The 16,540-nt window shown below is 44.2% G+C and overlaps 1 protein-coding gene across 2 annotated transcripts in view; it reads right to left on the bottom strand.

Annotated features, from left to right (window-relative positions):
* The window catches only part of MYH9 (myosin heavy chain 9), a 101,996-nt gene that overhangs the window by 78,840 nt on the left and 6,616 nt on the right, over positions 1 to 16,540 (bottom strand). For both annotated transcript variants that reach the window (XM_050926268.1, XM_050926277.1), the window contains exon 2: positions 2,784 to 3,136. In XM_050926268.1, the coding sequence (XP_050782225.1) occupies positions 2,784 to 3,116 (333 nt within the window). In that variant the 5' untranslated portion in view covers positions 3,117 to 3,136. The remainder of the gene's footprint in view (positions 1 to 2,783; positions 3,137 to 16,540) is intronic.

Genomic DNA, 16,540 nt, shown 5'->3' with positions numbered 1-16,540 from the left:
GTTTGCTGTTTCCAAATTCCTGAAATGTCTGCCACTCCCTGATCAAACATCTTAGGGCAGTGCTGTGACATGGGCAGTGTAATGACGCTTTATCGCTGAGGGAAAGCTCTCTCGGTGATAAAAAAAATAATGCCCCCGGAACAAGGGGTGGTAGCTTTATCAGCGATTATACTTGCACTTTTCAACCCTACAACTTGTGTCACTGGGGGGTTCCCACGCCCCTGAATGACTAAAGTTTTAGCGCTGAAAGTGGCAGTGTAGACAGCCACAAAATCCCCATTGTAAACTTAGTGTCAAGTTTTCCCATCCCCCTTCACATGAAGGATAGGGGAAACACCCCCCCCCACACACACACACACTTCTCAGAAACAGAGCCCCACCCGCAGGAAGAGGCAGAAGTCAAGAACAAAGTGTGTTGTATTTATGACCTTTCCAGAGATAGTTTGTTTGCTCGCTCTCTTCCTGTCAAGAAGATTAGTGTCCAGCTGCTGTCCAGTGGAAGGATTTTAGCCCTTCACCTTAATCACTGAGGAGAGCGGCTGGCCAATCTGATCAGCTCACTTCACTAATGGGCAGACTCATGTTTTTGGATGGATTGGTAGGACCAAGTTTCTGTCTAGCATAATGCATTACTAGTTAGGTTTATCTTACTTCCACAAATACCCTTTGTGAAATTGGTTATGTGACCACCTGTCTGACGCATCACTGAGGGGACATCTCAACACCTGTGAAATGGCAGCCTATTGCAAGGCAAGTGAAATATTTAAGTCACTTAAAATTGACTACCTATCACTAGTTTCAAGATCTGTTAAATTTAATTTAGGAGGGAGATATTACCTAGGATACATACATTTTATCTTTAAAATTTAATAGTTTTATTAGGAAGGGAAAATGTGCCTTGTACTGTTGAGAAATGGGTATAAGTACCGCTTTGATTCTGAGCTGCACAATTCAGAAGTCACAGCCTGGGGAGGAGGGGGCACGTGTGGTTACACACAACCACCAATCAGCTATTCAGCAACCTAGAATAACTAAATGTACTGAGCTCCTCATCATGCCCCCTGACATCAGACAGGGAGAAGGCTGGCATGGAGTTTCTACACCAGTTCTATACCTTGAAGAACCCCCACTTTAACAATGGTATTCTGCAGCATCTGCCTATGTCTCCTGTGCCTCTGGAATAGCATAAAGGTGGCCACAGCATCAGCCTGCAGCGGAGCCAAAGACTCTAGGTTAGGATTGTATTATCTAGAACAGTGGTTTTCAGCCTCTCCATTTGCTGACCCCTAAAAAATCCTAAATGGAAGTGCGACTCCTGTGGAAATCCGAGACAGTCTGTGGATGCCCAGGGGTCAGAGGACCACAGGTTGAAAACCACTGACCAAGAAGTTGGTAGTTCAAAGGAGTTCTTACAGAGGTACATGAAAGGAGTGAACATAAGCAATCTAATCTAGGGCAGCAAATGGCATATCATCTTTGTCTTGCCACAGAAGTGGAAAGAAAGAGGACTACGCCTCTTTGGGTGATTAAGTAGCAGGTACCTGAGAGACTATGTGAGATGTATTGTTAAAAACATGCTCTTGACATTTGGAGCGGTCAGACAAGTTACATGAGAGATTTGAACGTTACTGGTGGGTGTTCAGACAAAAAAAAATCAGTAATCTAGATTCTCTTTAGAACTACAGTAACATTAGTGTCCTCAATAGGTCATTGGGCAGCAGACATAACACTAAAGAATCTACTTTACATTGCCTAGAGACACTGAACATCAGGCCTTAATAGTAATATCTCCTGCTAATTCCAGCTCTGACCATTTTGCTGCTATTCTGTATTGTCAAATAAGGACTAGGACCAAACAAAACTGGAACAAATTTCTCCAGATGTAAGCAACCAGTGCATTAAAAACCACCACATTACCACTGAGCCTAGTTCATCCTGTGCCCCTTGACAGCTTCTGCTTTAACAGTGACTTAAGGGATAAAACTTTTGTGCTCTGTTTGATGCAAGTCACATAAACAGGAACTATAGAACCAATGCAGATTCCAAATCCTTATCCTCTAGCACGCCCCCTTTGGGCACATGTGAGCATGTCAGTGAGCCTGGCTCTTATACCGTGTTCCTTGTGATTGTGCATGACTGCCATAATTATCTACACATCACTGTCATTTCCATGGCAACAGCCCAGTAAAAGGATTATGCTGCTCTTGTAAATTTTGGTGGGTGGGAAGAGAATAAAACCTGCCAGTTCAGATAGCTATTTCTCATTTCATCCACAGAAAGACGCTGAGGTACAGGATGTTTGTTACTGAGTGGGCACATGTGATAAAAACCTGAATCTCAGAGAGAGATTAGACAGCCAGCTTGGCATTAGCATTCCCTGCCATTGAGGTTCCAGATGTGGGAAAAGCAACCCAGATGTTGTTAGGTATACATCCCAAATGGGGTTTTGTTATTTAATACTGTTTTAATCAGGCTTCCTGTTTACTGCTTTCCAAAGTCTTTTTTCTAGCCAAATGCAAGTTGATGATATTCAAAACATACTCCAAACAATGACACTCAAATGCCAACATCCAACCATTTCACCGCAATATTCCCTGAGGGATCTATTCTACCCAAGGGAGAGTTGTGGGGCTCAAGCAGCAGCAGTGTCACATAAGAGTTTCAGATGGGGCAGTGTAAGGTTAACTGTGCATGTTTGGGAGAAGTTGGTTGCAGCAAGTTTACATGGAATCCCCATAAAAGCCTCTCCCCCCACCACACCAGTACAGAAGATTGTTACTTACATAGATGAGCCCTGAGTAGTATCTCTCCTTCAAGTTGTGCAGCACAGAGGCCTCATTCAGGCAGGTCAGCTCTGCCATATCTTCCACTTTAGAGAATTTGGGTGGATTCATCTTCTGGATGTCATCTTTGTTTATTCTCACTTTCTTTCCATTTTCTGCCAGCTCCACTATGGCCTCATCTCCCACTTCCTCCTTCAGACTGGCTGCCTCAAACCCATTCTTCTCCGATGGGACCCACACCAGTTTCTTGGCTGCCCAGTCAGCCTGAGCCAGGGGGTTGTTGATGAGGTTTTTGTCCACATAAAGGTACTTATCAACATCTTTCTGAGCCATGGTGACTTATAATGAGGGACCTGCCAGAACAAAAAAAGAAGTCAAGTTTTTACAATTTAAGCAGCATTATGAACTCCTAGAGGCAAATGGATTCAACACTGGCTTAGGTCTCTGGCTATCAGTGCCGCCCCCACCTTAATTTTATTTCAATAATCCTAAGTGGCTTGCTGGAATTACATACAAGATCAGGGTTTATCCTCCTAAAAATGACAGGAAAAGAACAGACTTGAAACTTTAGCATTTGTAAAATATGTATTTTCTATTCCCTAGCAAAAAAACTAGTTAAACTGAAATTAAGGTTGTAAACCTGTTGGACAATTCAGAAGCACCAGTCCCTACAGTAAGTTACTGACAAACACTTGGATAACTACTTGTTTTGCATTGTAGTTAAGATCAGATTTCTGTACTACTATCACCACTGTTTAGGCCAGAGGTAGGCAAACTACATCCCGTGGGCCACATCTGGCCTGCGGGACCCTCCTGCCCAGCCCCTGTGCTTCTGCCCTGGGAGGCTAGCCCCTGGTCCCTCCCCTACTGTTCCCCCTTCCCCGCAGCCTCAGCTCACTGCACCACCAGCGCAATGCTCTGGGCAGCACGGCTGTAAGTTCTTGCCTGGCAGTGCAGCTGCAGAGCCCGGCCTGACCCGATCCTCTAGGCAGTGCGGCTGCAGTGCCACCAGTTCTCCAGGCAGCACAGTAAGGGGGCGGGGGAGTTCGGGGTGGTGGTCAGGGGGTGGGGAACAGGGGGTTGAATGGGGGCAAGGGTCCCGGAGGCAGTCAGGAATAAGAGGGGGGTTGGATGGGGCAGTAGGGGACAGTCAGGGGCATGGGTTCCAGGGATGGTCAGGAAGAAGGGGAGGTTAGATGGGGCAGGGGTCCCAGGGGACAGTCAGGAAGGAGAGGAGGGAGGGTTGGAGGGGTGGTGGGAGGCAGTCAGATGACGGAGGGGTGGATGGGGCAGGGGTTGGGGAGGCATGCTGTGAGGGGGTGAGAAACCGGGGGGGGGGGGGAGTTGGATAGGGGGTTGGGTTACACCTGGCTTTTTCGGGAGGCACCGCCTCCCCTAACTGACCCTCCATACAATTTCAGAAACCTGATGTGGCCTCAGGCCAAAATGTTTGCCCACCCCTGATCTGTAATGAATTCTGTCAACTGCCTAGAACAGTTTTAATCAAGCTTTTTAGCTCTCTCCTCGATTCCCCTCTTCTAGTATTTCCTGGTTCACTGAAAATGTGATATTTGATGTACTTCAGCATTTACAAATGCCATGGATTGCCTGGGTTGAGCTGGCAGTTCCCCTTTATTCCTTGAAGATATCCCAATAGGTGTCAAGAGAATTTAAAAGGTGGGTTAAGAATACACTAAGTACTCCCCATAGCCAGATTATGGTAGATACCCAACACAAATCTGGGCTTAAACTGGGTTTATTTGTGCTCTGCAGGTCATCTTTACAGGAAAATAATGTTGAAGATGTTGGTTATCAGGGTGCAGAACCCTTTTGGATTAAGAAATATTGTGGTCACTATCTTGTTTAAAGATCATTGTTTTTGTAGCAGTGAAATAACTGAGGCCTAGTGATGAGAGATCATTGACACTGCACCTGGGAGAACGCTGGGGATTTCTAGGACTGTGTATTAAATCCAAATTACTTATTTTATCTTTCATCAAAATTATCAGGAATGCTTCTGCCAAGCACTTTCTGGTTGCTAAAATGGGATTTATGAAAGGCACCATTTGGTTAGTGAATCAAGATTCTAGTGCACTACATGCACCAGGGCTCCTTAAACCAGAGAAAGCCAGACACTTCACACAACCTTACCCCTTAGAATCCGTGCTCACCAACTTGTCAATCACTTAACTCATTCTGATTTTGTGCAACTGTCAGAATTTTCAGTTAGCCAGAAAAGAGAAGAAAAAAGGAGAAGAGGCAGAATGGTCTGTGCATGCAATAGGAGGCTGTCAAATACTGTTATAACCGCTCCTCTTCAGGTATATAAACAGCCTGCAAAGCCAACTGGGCAGCATTCCGGCATAGCAGTTTCCCAAAGAGACAACAGGTATTAAGAGCTTCACTGCAGAAGGAATCTGGCCCAAACATGCATTGAGATCAACTTAAAGCTTAGCATCAGGCACACGCAACAGCAAGAGAAGTCTGGAAAAATGCCAACTATGGTATAGATGGATGCCGAGGCCCAATCCAGCAGTGTGCGCGCATGCAGGGAAATTCCTTGTAATAAATGGATAACTGTACTCCTGCTTTGTACTGAATGCTGTACTTGTTCCTGCTCTGCAAGTTTTGTAGCCATCAGTAAGGAACACGTAGTCCACATATAGCAACATCACTCGGACTCAGATTTAAAATCTACATCTTAGATCAGGGTCCGCAACCTTTCAGAAGTGCTGTGCCGAGTCTTCATTTATTCACTCTAATTTAAAGTTTCAGGTGCCGTTAATACATTAACAGTTTTAGAAGGTCTCTTTCTATAAGTCTATAATATATAACTAAACTATTGTTGTGTGTAAAGTAAATAAGGTTTTTAAAATTTTTAAGAAGCTTCATTTAAAATGCAGAGCCCCCCCCCCGGACGGGTGGCCAGGACCCGAGCAGTGTGAGTGCCACTGAAAATAAGCTTGCAAGCTGCCTTTGGCACGTGTGCCATAGGTTGCCTACCCGTCTTAGACAATAAATGCAAGGAATTAAACAAGCTTGTTTTAAGAATACACTTGAGGCTAGAAGACTAAGTAGACACAAGCAGGGCCCTTGTGATGAAATAGTATTTTAGGCCTTATTTCTGCAGCAGGACAGGTACAACCTGCAATAGGGGCACCAAGGAGGCAACCCATTACATCCACTGTTAGCTAGATAGCAGCTGGAGCAAAGGTAGAGCAACAATGTTTGTAATCCTACAGTGCTTGGACAGCACACACCTGTAAATGAGGCCACCACTAAAATGGGAGCCAGCTGTCAGACCAGTCTAGCACTACACCACACTCTGGGACATCTGGCCTGAGAGAATACACAGGAGGGGGAAAAAGTAGTCCAGGATCTCGGAAGAATGGGTTGGTGATTCAGTAGGAGATCCTGCAAATCTCAGGTGGCCTTGCATATCTACTACAGATTGTAGGCCAGCCAAAGGGTTAGAGAGAGAAAAAAGGAACTAAAATGTTCATTGTGTTCATGATCATATCAGGTTTGGCAAGGCAACAGATGTATTCTAACCTCCATTACACAGCTTCCTGCAAATGCAACTCCCAAGAATTTAACCAGTTTCCTTTTTTGGCTATAATCAAGCAGGACACCAGACGCTGAGTGCTTCAGCTAAATTAGGATTCCTCAGGAAATGATTAAACTGAACGTAACTACATTCTGAAGAGCTCTACATTCAGCCTAAAATATATATTCCTGACTTCCTTTCCACTCAGAGCACACATTTGCTACAGTCTGGAGATTCTTCTCCTTCACATTTTGAGGTGGAAATGAACACCTTTGGGCTAGGAAACAGGACCACAGGTCAAGATACCTCACCCAGGTATGGACCCTTTCACAATCCATGAAGATGACAGCCACATTAAGGAGACTGGTCAAAACCTTTATTTCAGGGTTTCTCCTCCTCCATCTCACACACTGCATTCTTCAGCAGTGAGAGATGGTTGGAGTGCACAATACCATTTGATAACTAGCCCTCCTAGCCCATGGCTTCAGCATTGATGGTACACTTCTGCCTTCATCAGTCATTCCAGGTTGTGCATTGTGCCGGAGGGGCATGTAAAAAAATTAGACCTCCTGGGCTGGTGCTAACACTCGTGCCAGGACTAAGAAGAGGTTGTTTGCACCTCTAATTCCTGGGCAACCCTTAGTACTGCCCTACCTTGTGCTTCCTACCACAAGTATGGGGCTCACAGTAGGAGGGAATTATCTAGACAGAGACTTCCCCAGTCACATCACCTACTGCCCCCCAATCCAATCTTTCACTGCTCCAGTCTGTTTCTGACAAGCTCCACAGTACTTCCTGCACCTGGGACCTCTGTGGCGATGTCTACACTACCGCCGTAAGTCAACCTATACTACGTAGCTGGAGTTGACAGACCTTAGATCAGGGGTCCCCAATGCAGTGCCCACGGGCACCATGGCACCCACTGGGGCATCTAAGTGCTCCCATGTACTGGCTGGCGGACGAACATCTGCCGAACTGCCAAGCTGCGTCATCAAGAGGCGTCACTGCCGAAATGCCGCCAATTTTCAGCGGTATTTTGGTGGCAATGCCTCTGGATGACGCTACTTGTCAGCAGCATTTCGGCAGGGACGCCTATTGACGTTGCCGCTTGTCGGTGACATTTTGGCGGATGCTCGTCCGCCACCACGGTCCTCCATGGCTCATCGTCTGGCGCCTGCCAGACAAAGTTTGGGGATCACTGCCTTAGATCAAGTTACCACGGGGTCTACACTGGAGAAACTCTCCCATCGACTTACCTTGCTCTCTGTCCTTGGGGTAGAGTATAGGGGTTGACTGGAGAGCAATCTGCTGTCAATTTGGCGAGTCTTCACTAGACTCACTAAATCGACCGCCGGTGGATCTATCTCGGAGCATTGATCCCAGTTGTAGTGTAGATATAGCCTGTGATAATATAGAGGTCCTCTGTGCCAGTGTTATTCCCTGGGAGCCTTGAGCTCCCAAATTCTATGCAGTGGTGAGGTCATGGGCCAAAAAAATCATAGTTACTCAAGTGTCTGCAGAAGATCCTAGTCTAGAGAGGGATGCAATTATTGAAGCCAGCTATGTACATGTACTCAATGAACTACAATACTAAGAAATCCTATACACGGATGAGTATGAAAGATGTGAAACCTTATATATTCATCAACACTCTGCTGTGACTATAGGTTGATTTCCACGTGCTGAATCCTGTTTGCTAGAGAAGCTGATCTGGTCATTAGAGACAGAGCATCAACACAGGCAGTCATGCTTAAAAGCTAAACAATTAATGGGGGTGCTGAGCAGGTAATCACTCTTTCTGGGAAAGACACCAGATACTAGTGTTGCTCTGCAAGTGGTTTGTTTGCTCAGTAGTTTGTTTTGGGCGTAGACATGATTGTGTGAGGCATGGACATTTATATAGACATGTATATTGGGCGATAGTTCAGATAAGATAATTGTGCTTTTTTCTGTCTATGGGCTGTATTGCAACAATGTAAAACAAAAGTGTCAAGATCAAAATTCATAACAAAAATTGAATTTAAAACTCTCCTTCCTAGTATTGTTTTCAGAAATGGTACACAAGGGAATGTTACAGATCTATTAACACAGTAGTTCCCAAACAGTGGTCCATAGTAGTCTGGAGAGCTGGTAAGTCAAGTGTTGTTCGCTTTCTTTTATCCAGGTGCAATGGCAAGAAATCTTACACGGAAAAGAATGTGTTTGTAGTAGTTGTGTGATCACCACAAGGATGTGGTGCAATTTCAAGTGGAGGAGAAGTGGTCTCCACAGTCACGAATGCGAGGGGAGATGCCCACAAGATATTAAGGTAGTCCACACTATGAAAAAAAAAAGTATGAGAACCTTTTATTTATGCAATTCCTTCCAGATTCTTCTGAGCTGACTGGACCAAACATTGCTTTTTAGTTAAGACACTATCTGTCCCCCTTAGGAACTAGGAGGAAACATGCATTTGTCTCTTAAACACTCTGGTCTACAAGGGAATCACAGACTGAAGTTTGCCTCAGGCTTTGTACACATTACCACTTACTGTGCTATAAAACTTACATGCTTGGGATGTGAACAAGCGACCCCTGGAGCGATGTAAGTTGTACTGACCTAACAATGTTGTCCACACCAGCACTTGGCAGGTGAGCTACTGCTACTCGTGGGGGCTGGAGTAATTAAGTTGACAGGAGAGCTCTCCCCCATTGGCTTAGAGCATCTGCACTAGCAGTGCAGTAAGCTTTGTAGTGTAGCCATAGGTTTAGTCTTCCCATGGATTTCCAGCTTTAGGGTTTGAGAGTTAAGGAGGTTCTTTTCCCCACACCCTTTTACCCCAGTAGGACTATCAGGTGCCAATATAAAAATTCTACAAATTGAAACTCACCTTGGCCAACCTGAAAGATCTAAAAGTTGCCCCCTTGCTGAAAGCCATTGCCTCTAGGTTTCAGAACTAAGAACTGTTTCAAAGACCTTTTTAAAGACAGCGTCATCTGTTTGTAACTTCATCTTCCAGAACTACTTGCAAAACCTCCTCTCCCCCATGTTTACTTTGTCAGCAGCCACAGAATTTGTTTTTTGGGGGGCTGAGCCATTGCTTTGCAATATGGGCTTGGACTACACTAAACCATCTAGGTAAAAGATGTAGTAATGTTAGACTGAAAATAATCAAAGAGCACCAATAGGAGTTTTGGATCAGATTTACTGTAGTACTTGGAAGGCTGGTTAAACAGCTAGTATTAAACCAGGTGACTTCCAATTTGAGTCTTCCAAAGCTTTCACTAACTGGAGATTCCCAGACTAGTCCCATAGGTGCTAAAAACAGAATTTCTGGGGAAAAGGAGTTACCATGCTGAGGCAGATTTGTCTCTTTTATTATCGGAGAACAGCATTTAAAGAGAAAGAGGTTGGCCTTACAGTGTAAGTCTTGGACTGGGATCTGTGGCAAATCCAGGAATTGATATCCTGTGTGGCTTTGGGAGGGTCACAGATACATCAGCTCTATTTGTAAAATGGGAACACTACTTTCCTACTTTAGAGTCCTGTCAAGATCACAAACCTCAATGAAGTTAGGTGCACTGGTATGAGGCCATAGAATACCTAGGTAGAAGCAGTGTAGTGTCTGAAACAGCTTTACTGTAACAGAACATCAGTGTACGTGCTCAGAATTGGAGCTTGTGCTTCCCTTTCTACATGCAGGAGTGATTTGTCTGGAAGCTTAACTTCTGATATATTTACAGTGTCTTACTAGATGACTAAGAAAATTTCATGAGAAATTATCCTGACGTGTTTGCTGGCATAAAGGTTACTATTGTAGAGGCAAGATTAGAAAGAGGGGGAAACGAAGCTTGTTTTAGGTAAGTGTTATTATCTAGATTAACAGACTCACTTTGTGTATGAAGTTCACATTTTTAGGTTGGCCATAGATTTGAACAAAGTTCACAAATGCAAGTCATCAGTTTTGTTGACTTGTCCCACAAACTACTCTGTAGTTACAACCCACTGAATACATCAGCTTAGAACCTTCCATCAAGAAGGGCAAACTCCATGTCTTGTTGACATGACAAAATTCTGTCAGAGAACTAGTATTTACTGGCTGATGAAAATACAATTCAACCACAGCTAAGAATCTCTTCCCAATGGAAGAACCCAGACACTCTTTGCAAATGTAGAATGTTTAAAGAATCTGGCGTTGAATAACCTGGCTGATCTGAAACAATCAATAGACATGATAGGAGTCCCATTCAAACATATGGGATGAGCAGTCTGTTCTTGCCTTGGTTCTGCTGATAGAACTATTTCTCCTTCCCCAGCCATCTGAGCATAGTTTATCAAAACCAACACCTAAAAGATAACCATATTTAAGAGATCTAATTATACAGCAGATGGTGCCAAACTGGAAAGTGCAGTATGTAGGTTAAGCAAGTGGTGAGATTGTTAAAGTGCATCATGTGACTATGAACTGAAGGCAGCTTCTTGCAAGACCGCAGCATCTACTATTCATTATGAATGTTCCTCTGAATCTGCTGAGGAATTGTTTCGACTTAGCTCCTTAGGACTGATTAAGTGAGTGGCTAAATGAGTGGGAAGATGAATAAGGAAAGAGCAAAAACAAGGTTATACTCTAGTTTGTAGGTAGGACTGTAGCTTGAAACCTCAGTTATCACTGAAGAAGCTAAGTTTAATATTTCATGTCTGTTCCTAGGAGAACAGTTTTCTGGATCCAATTATTAGCCCATCAAATACAGTATGCTCTATAAGATATATATAGCCTGATGCTACAGACAAAGCCAAAAGTCATAGTGCACTCAGCCAACTGTTTAATGCTGTAGATCACAGTGGAGGTCAGGGTGGAGGCAGGAATTCCATCCTGACCCTACTACACAGCCTCCTTAGAATTTAAGAGGTTCTTCATTATGCTCATCTTCACTTTTTTTAGGAGGTTGTGTTGCTACACAGCTTTGTTCTTTTTAATGGAGCTTTTACTTAAGACTCCCAGAAGTCATTACTAGACTTGCTATAGTTACTCCTGGGGGAATTCTGCACTACTGCTTACATGCAGAATTCATGTCCCCACAGATTTCTTTGCTTCCCCACAGAAAAATGATGGTGAAGCAAAGGAAAGCTGCAAGAGTGGTCCTGCGCCCCTCCCCAGCAGCACAGGTGCATCATTTTGGGCACCCAAAGCAGCCAGCAGAGAGGTAAGTCACGGGGGGGGGGGGGGGCGTGGCTGTGCTGCGGGCTGCCTTGGCAGCTCCTACCCTGTGCTGGGCTCAGCTGCTAGTCCTGGCTTGGATGTGGGTGGTGAAGAATGGGACTTGCTCTTCCCCTGCAAGAAGTGGCTGGAACTGGGACAGACCCACCCACAGAAAGCTCCACTGGTTGCAGGAAGCTCTGACCCCTGCTTCCTGACCCTCTCAACCACCAAGGAATTCATTATAGAGGGAGATGCTCCCCCACCCATCCAACCCCTGTGCATCTGGACCTCCCTATACCCAGACCCCATGAGGTCCAACACTCCTTGCAGCCAGAACCCCTACACTGAGCCCCCTGCACCTGAACCCACATCCCACCATACACAGACTGCCCCACCGAGCCCTACTCCCCCTGCATGTGGGCCCATACCCCTGCATCCAGGCCACTCCCTTGCTGAGCCCCAATCACCTTCACCCAGAGTCCCATTCCCCCTGTACCTGGGACACACATCCCACCCCTGGAGCCCCTGTGCATCCAAATCCCCACCACAACCGGACCCTGCACCCATATTGCCCCACATAGAACCCTCTCACTCCACACCTGGATCCCCCCATGCTAAGCCTTTCCATACTTGGAGCCTGCCACGCTGAGCCTGTTTGCTCCACACATAGATTGGGGCTCAGGGGTGGACATGTGTGCGAGACTCTGTCCCTCTTGCTGGCTATCTTAGTGCGCCTGGCACAGATGGGCAGGATCCCAGAGTGTTTCTGGGGCAGGCCCAGCCCTTGCACTATGTCAAGGACAGGTGCAGCCTCACCACCAAGTCCATGTCTGGGGATGGGGGGAAGCTGCAAGGTGATCTCCCACCCCTGTGCAGCCAGTGACCTGTACTCCCCACTGCCATGCTGGAGCTTCTATATTTATTTATTTATTGACAAAATATGCAGAATTTTAAAATACTTTGTACAGAATTTTTATTTTTTGGCACAGAATTCCCTCAGGAGTATATAGTTCACTGTTTTCCTTTCCAGTTACATCCTGACTCATCCAAGACATTGGACAACAGATTTATTTCACAGTTGGAATGTAGATGTTTGAATTTTTAACAAAAATCACCATTGATGTTATAGCTGCCCAGACTTGCCAACTGCAATATTTCTACTATTATACATTAAGTAAAAGGCACAGCATTAATGTGTACCCCGCTGGCCATGAGAAAAAGTAATCCAGAAACTTTGAGGGCATTTTAGCATCATATATTCAGCTGGACAGACTACACGTGAATGGGGCAATAAATATGCGAGGTATCAAGAATCTTAGTGACAATAGGTTAAAGGGAGTTGGACTAACTGGAGGAGAGGGGTAAATTAAACACTAATGAGAAATTTTAAGTTCTAGGGTCCAAATATGGCAACTTTAAGACACTGAACCATTCCTACCCTGCTGGAAAATTAGTTCATTTCATATGCGACTACCTGATTTATACAAGATTTAGATAGTGAATGGCGAACTGGATTCTGGAAGTAGATCATTATGTCTGAAAAAGAGACCTCTTTCTACCTTTCCTTGTTGCGCGGTACAGAGGGGAATTTCTCTGATAAGTAAATCTGAACTAGTCTACTGTCAAGGTCAATCATGAGCTAGAAAGACAAGAGTTAGTGTGTCTCTTACAGGTCCCCTTGAAAGGTCTCCAGCAGGTATATTCAGAATGGTGAAAATGGGATACATGCTTTTGTATGACCAGCTTTAGAATTCTCTTAATTTGATCTCAAGTATTATCTGGTAAGTGCATGAAGCAGCATTTCCACCCTCTAATATAGTCCTTGTCACAGGAAGGTTGCTTTGGAACATAAAGGTTTTAAGTGGGAATTCTCCCAAAACACAAGTCATACACTAGTAAGACAATACGATCACAATTTATCTGGGTGATGGCAATGGTCAGTCTCATTTCCCACCCCACACAATAAACACTGTTCAAACTAAATATTATACTTCATAGTTGACTCAATAAAGCTAATTAGGGCTTAACTGCTGCTCGCAGAGGGTGGCCTTATCGTAACTTTAAGATCAGTCTTAAATCCAGCAAATCTAGGCTGGTTGCCACCTACCACTGTTCGCACGAAATAAAGTATTCCAAGATCACTATCCTGCATTATATGCTTTATACAACTGTTTCTTTAGTACATGATTTCTCAGCAAAGGAGAGAATCCCTCTCCCAGAGACAGCATGCCCACAAGGAAAACATTCCATAGGAAGAACACACACTTCATGACCACTGGACAAAGTAATCCCACTTACGGAGATAGCAGTAGTTTAGAAAACTACAGCCCATCCCAGCTGCTCAAACAGTTTTGCTGGGGGATTGTTGCCTCAGGAGTCAGAACAAACAGCAAGAACTTTGACCAGACATGTAGAATTCCTCAGGAACAATGCATTAGAGGGTGTAAGGACTTTCAGACAGTTTTAGCCCCTTGTTATCTCAGGGTCACTTTTCTCCCTTCTCCAATACTTTGGATTAGGGCTAATGAGACTCTTTGGGGTGCTGAAAAAAGGTTTAGTCAGATGCTTTAAGTATGAGAACCCTCCAGCTACACACATTATTGCAGTAAATACACACATTTGCTTGTCACATGAGAGGGAAGGGATTAAGTTAATTACATCTAGTTTGAAGACAAGGAAGAAAAATAGGGCTGGCTACTTTTTGTGGAGCTGTAGGGTATAAGGCCTTACCAAGGAAAATATTGGTACAACCATATCATCCTGGCTTTTAGGTACAGAAATTCAATGCAACAGCATGTTTTTATCTTCCATACCAATAATATTTCAAATATTCTAATTATTTTTCCCTATCCATATAGAATGAAAACTTGAAGTTGTTTGGCAGCCATGTTCAAATGTGATTTTTACAATGAAAACAGGGTCTACATCTCACCAGAAACACTATGGCTGGCTTTGTAATTATTTCTACTACACTATGACAGTCTATATACTAGGCCTTTGTGCCAAAAGTTGCCCATCTGCGTTTCAAATGGTTCAGCTCCATCAGCGATAGCAAATGTGAAAGTGTTGGACAGAAAAGCCTAGCGTAGCTAAGGCTTACAAGATCCAAGTTTGATTCTCAACACCAATCCCCATGCAGTCAAGGATTGAGAGACCCTCCCTTGGAAGCAGAGGTAAGCTGCAAAGATGACTCCTTAAGTACCTTCTGGCCAGGAAAACAGCCAAGACACTTTAATAGAAATACCAAGCAGCCTTGAGGCTCAACAGGTATGCCGGGATAAAGTGAAAACAAATGTCACCACCTATAAATACTGAGGCCTGGTCTACACTACAGAGTTCAGATGATGTAAGGCATCTTATATTGATCAGCTCTGTAAGTATCTGCACTAAAGTGTAGCTCTCATTGATGTAACTCACCCACTACACTGACTTAACTTCACCTCCAAGAGAGGTGCAGCTCTTAGGTTGATATGGTTAGGCCAACACAGTGTCAGTGTAGATACTGCATTGCTTACATTGACTGTAGCTCCTTTTCAGAAACAGTCCCACAATGCCCCTCACTGGCAGTTAAATCCTGGTGAGGCTGACACAAGGAGTGTAGTGTGGATGTGTAGAACACATTCAGTTACTGCAGTGGCTGTATGTCAATGTAATTTAGGTCAACTTAATTTTGTAGTATAGACTTGCCCTCAGACTCTGAAGACATATCTAACATATGCAAGGCTTTGCACTGCTCCATTCCTGCATACTTATCTAGTTCAACCGTGTGCACCCCACACTTTGTTGTTTCCACTTGTTTCTGCTACACTGAGCTTTCCCCTGCCTTGTCTGCCATGACCTTAAGCTAACTTGCTTCTTCTGGTTAGTCTTCCAGCCCTGACCTCTACTTTTTCCCTCTTTTCAAAGAAAAAAAAAAGTTATTAAAAATGAATAAGGAGCCTAGTTGTGCACACAATAAGCTTCTCAATCTTTTAGAACCTGTCTTCCCAAACTCTCCTCTTAAATGTTTCTAGAGCAGTTTCTCTCAACCTGGGGGTTGCAACCCCCAGGGGGGGGTCCATGGGACAAATTTAGAGAAGTCCCAAGTGCAGGGCCAAAATCAGGGTAGTAAGCAGGGCAATTGCCCAGGGCCTAGTGAAGCTAAGTTACATGCTTCAGCTCTGGGTGATGACAGGTCTCGGGCTTCAACCCCACCACCTGGGTCTGTGACTTCAGACAAGGCTCATAAAGTGAAAAAAAGGCTCAAGTATAAAATAAATTGATTGGAATATATAAATATTGTAATCATATGATGAAATTGAGAAAGTAAGCACTTTTTCAGTAATGGTGGCTGTGACACTTTTGTATTTTTATGTCTGATTTTGTAGGCAATTAGTTTAAGTGAGGTGAAACTTGGGATACACAAGACAAATCAGACCCCCTTGAAAGGGGTATGAGAGTCTGGAAAAGTTGAGAAAAACTGCTCTAGAGCACTTATCACCATAAATATTTGAGTGCTTTCCTCACATTTTTCCACCCCTTTTATGTCTCCTTTACTCTGGAAACTCCTCAGAGCAGGAGACATGCACGTCAGACTAGTAAAAACTAGTGCTGCTCATTAGTAGTGGTCTCCAAGTACAATAGAATGGGGAGGGATTCCACTCAAGCACCAGGAAGTAGCTTCCTGTAAGAGTGAATTTGCATGTTCCCCTCACTGTAAAGGCAATAATTTGGAAAATATAATGTACCAGGCAAAATTTCAGTGATAAGAGAAAAAAACAAAACAAGAGGAAGAAAAGTATGAGCGCATTCTCACTCCTCATAATCAATGATTAATAGCCTTCCTACATGGGCCACAATAAACTTACCCCATCCACCACACTTATGTGGAGAGGCTAAAGTCTACACAATTAATTCTCCTAGTACCCAAACAAGCAAGAGACTGTATTTGTAAGGTAGATGCAGTAACTGTCACAGTAGAGGCATCACCCCACCATATTCTGCCAATACAGTCAAAAATATCAGTTTGATATAACCTGCATCTGCCTGCCT

The sequence above is a fragment of the Gopherus flavomarginatus genome, chromosome 1 (assembly GCF_025201925.1).
Source record: "Gopherus flavomarginatus isolate rGopFla2 chromosome 1, rGopFla2.mat.asm, whole genome shotgun sequence".
NCBI classification, from domain to species: Eukaryota; Metazoa; Chordata; order Testudines; family Testudinidae; genus Gopherus; species Gopherus flavomarginatus.
This window is presented reverse-complemented; position numbering and strand designations above follow the sequence as displayed.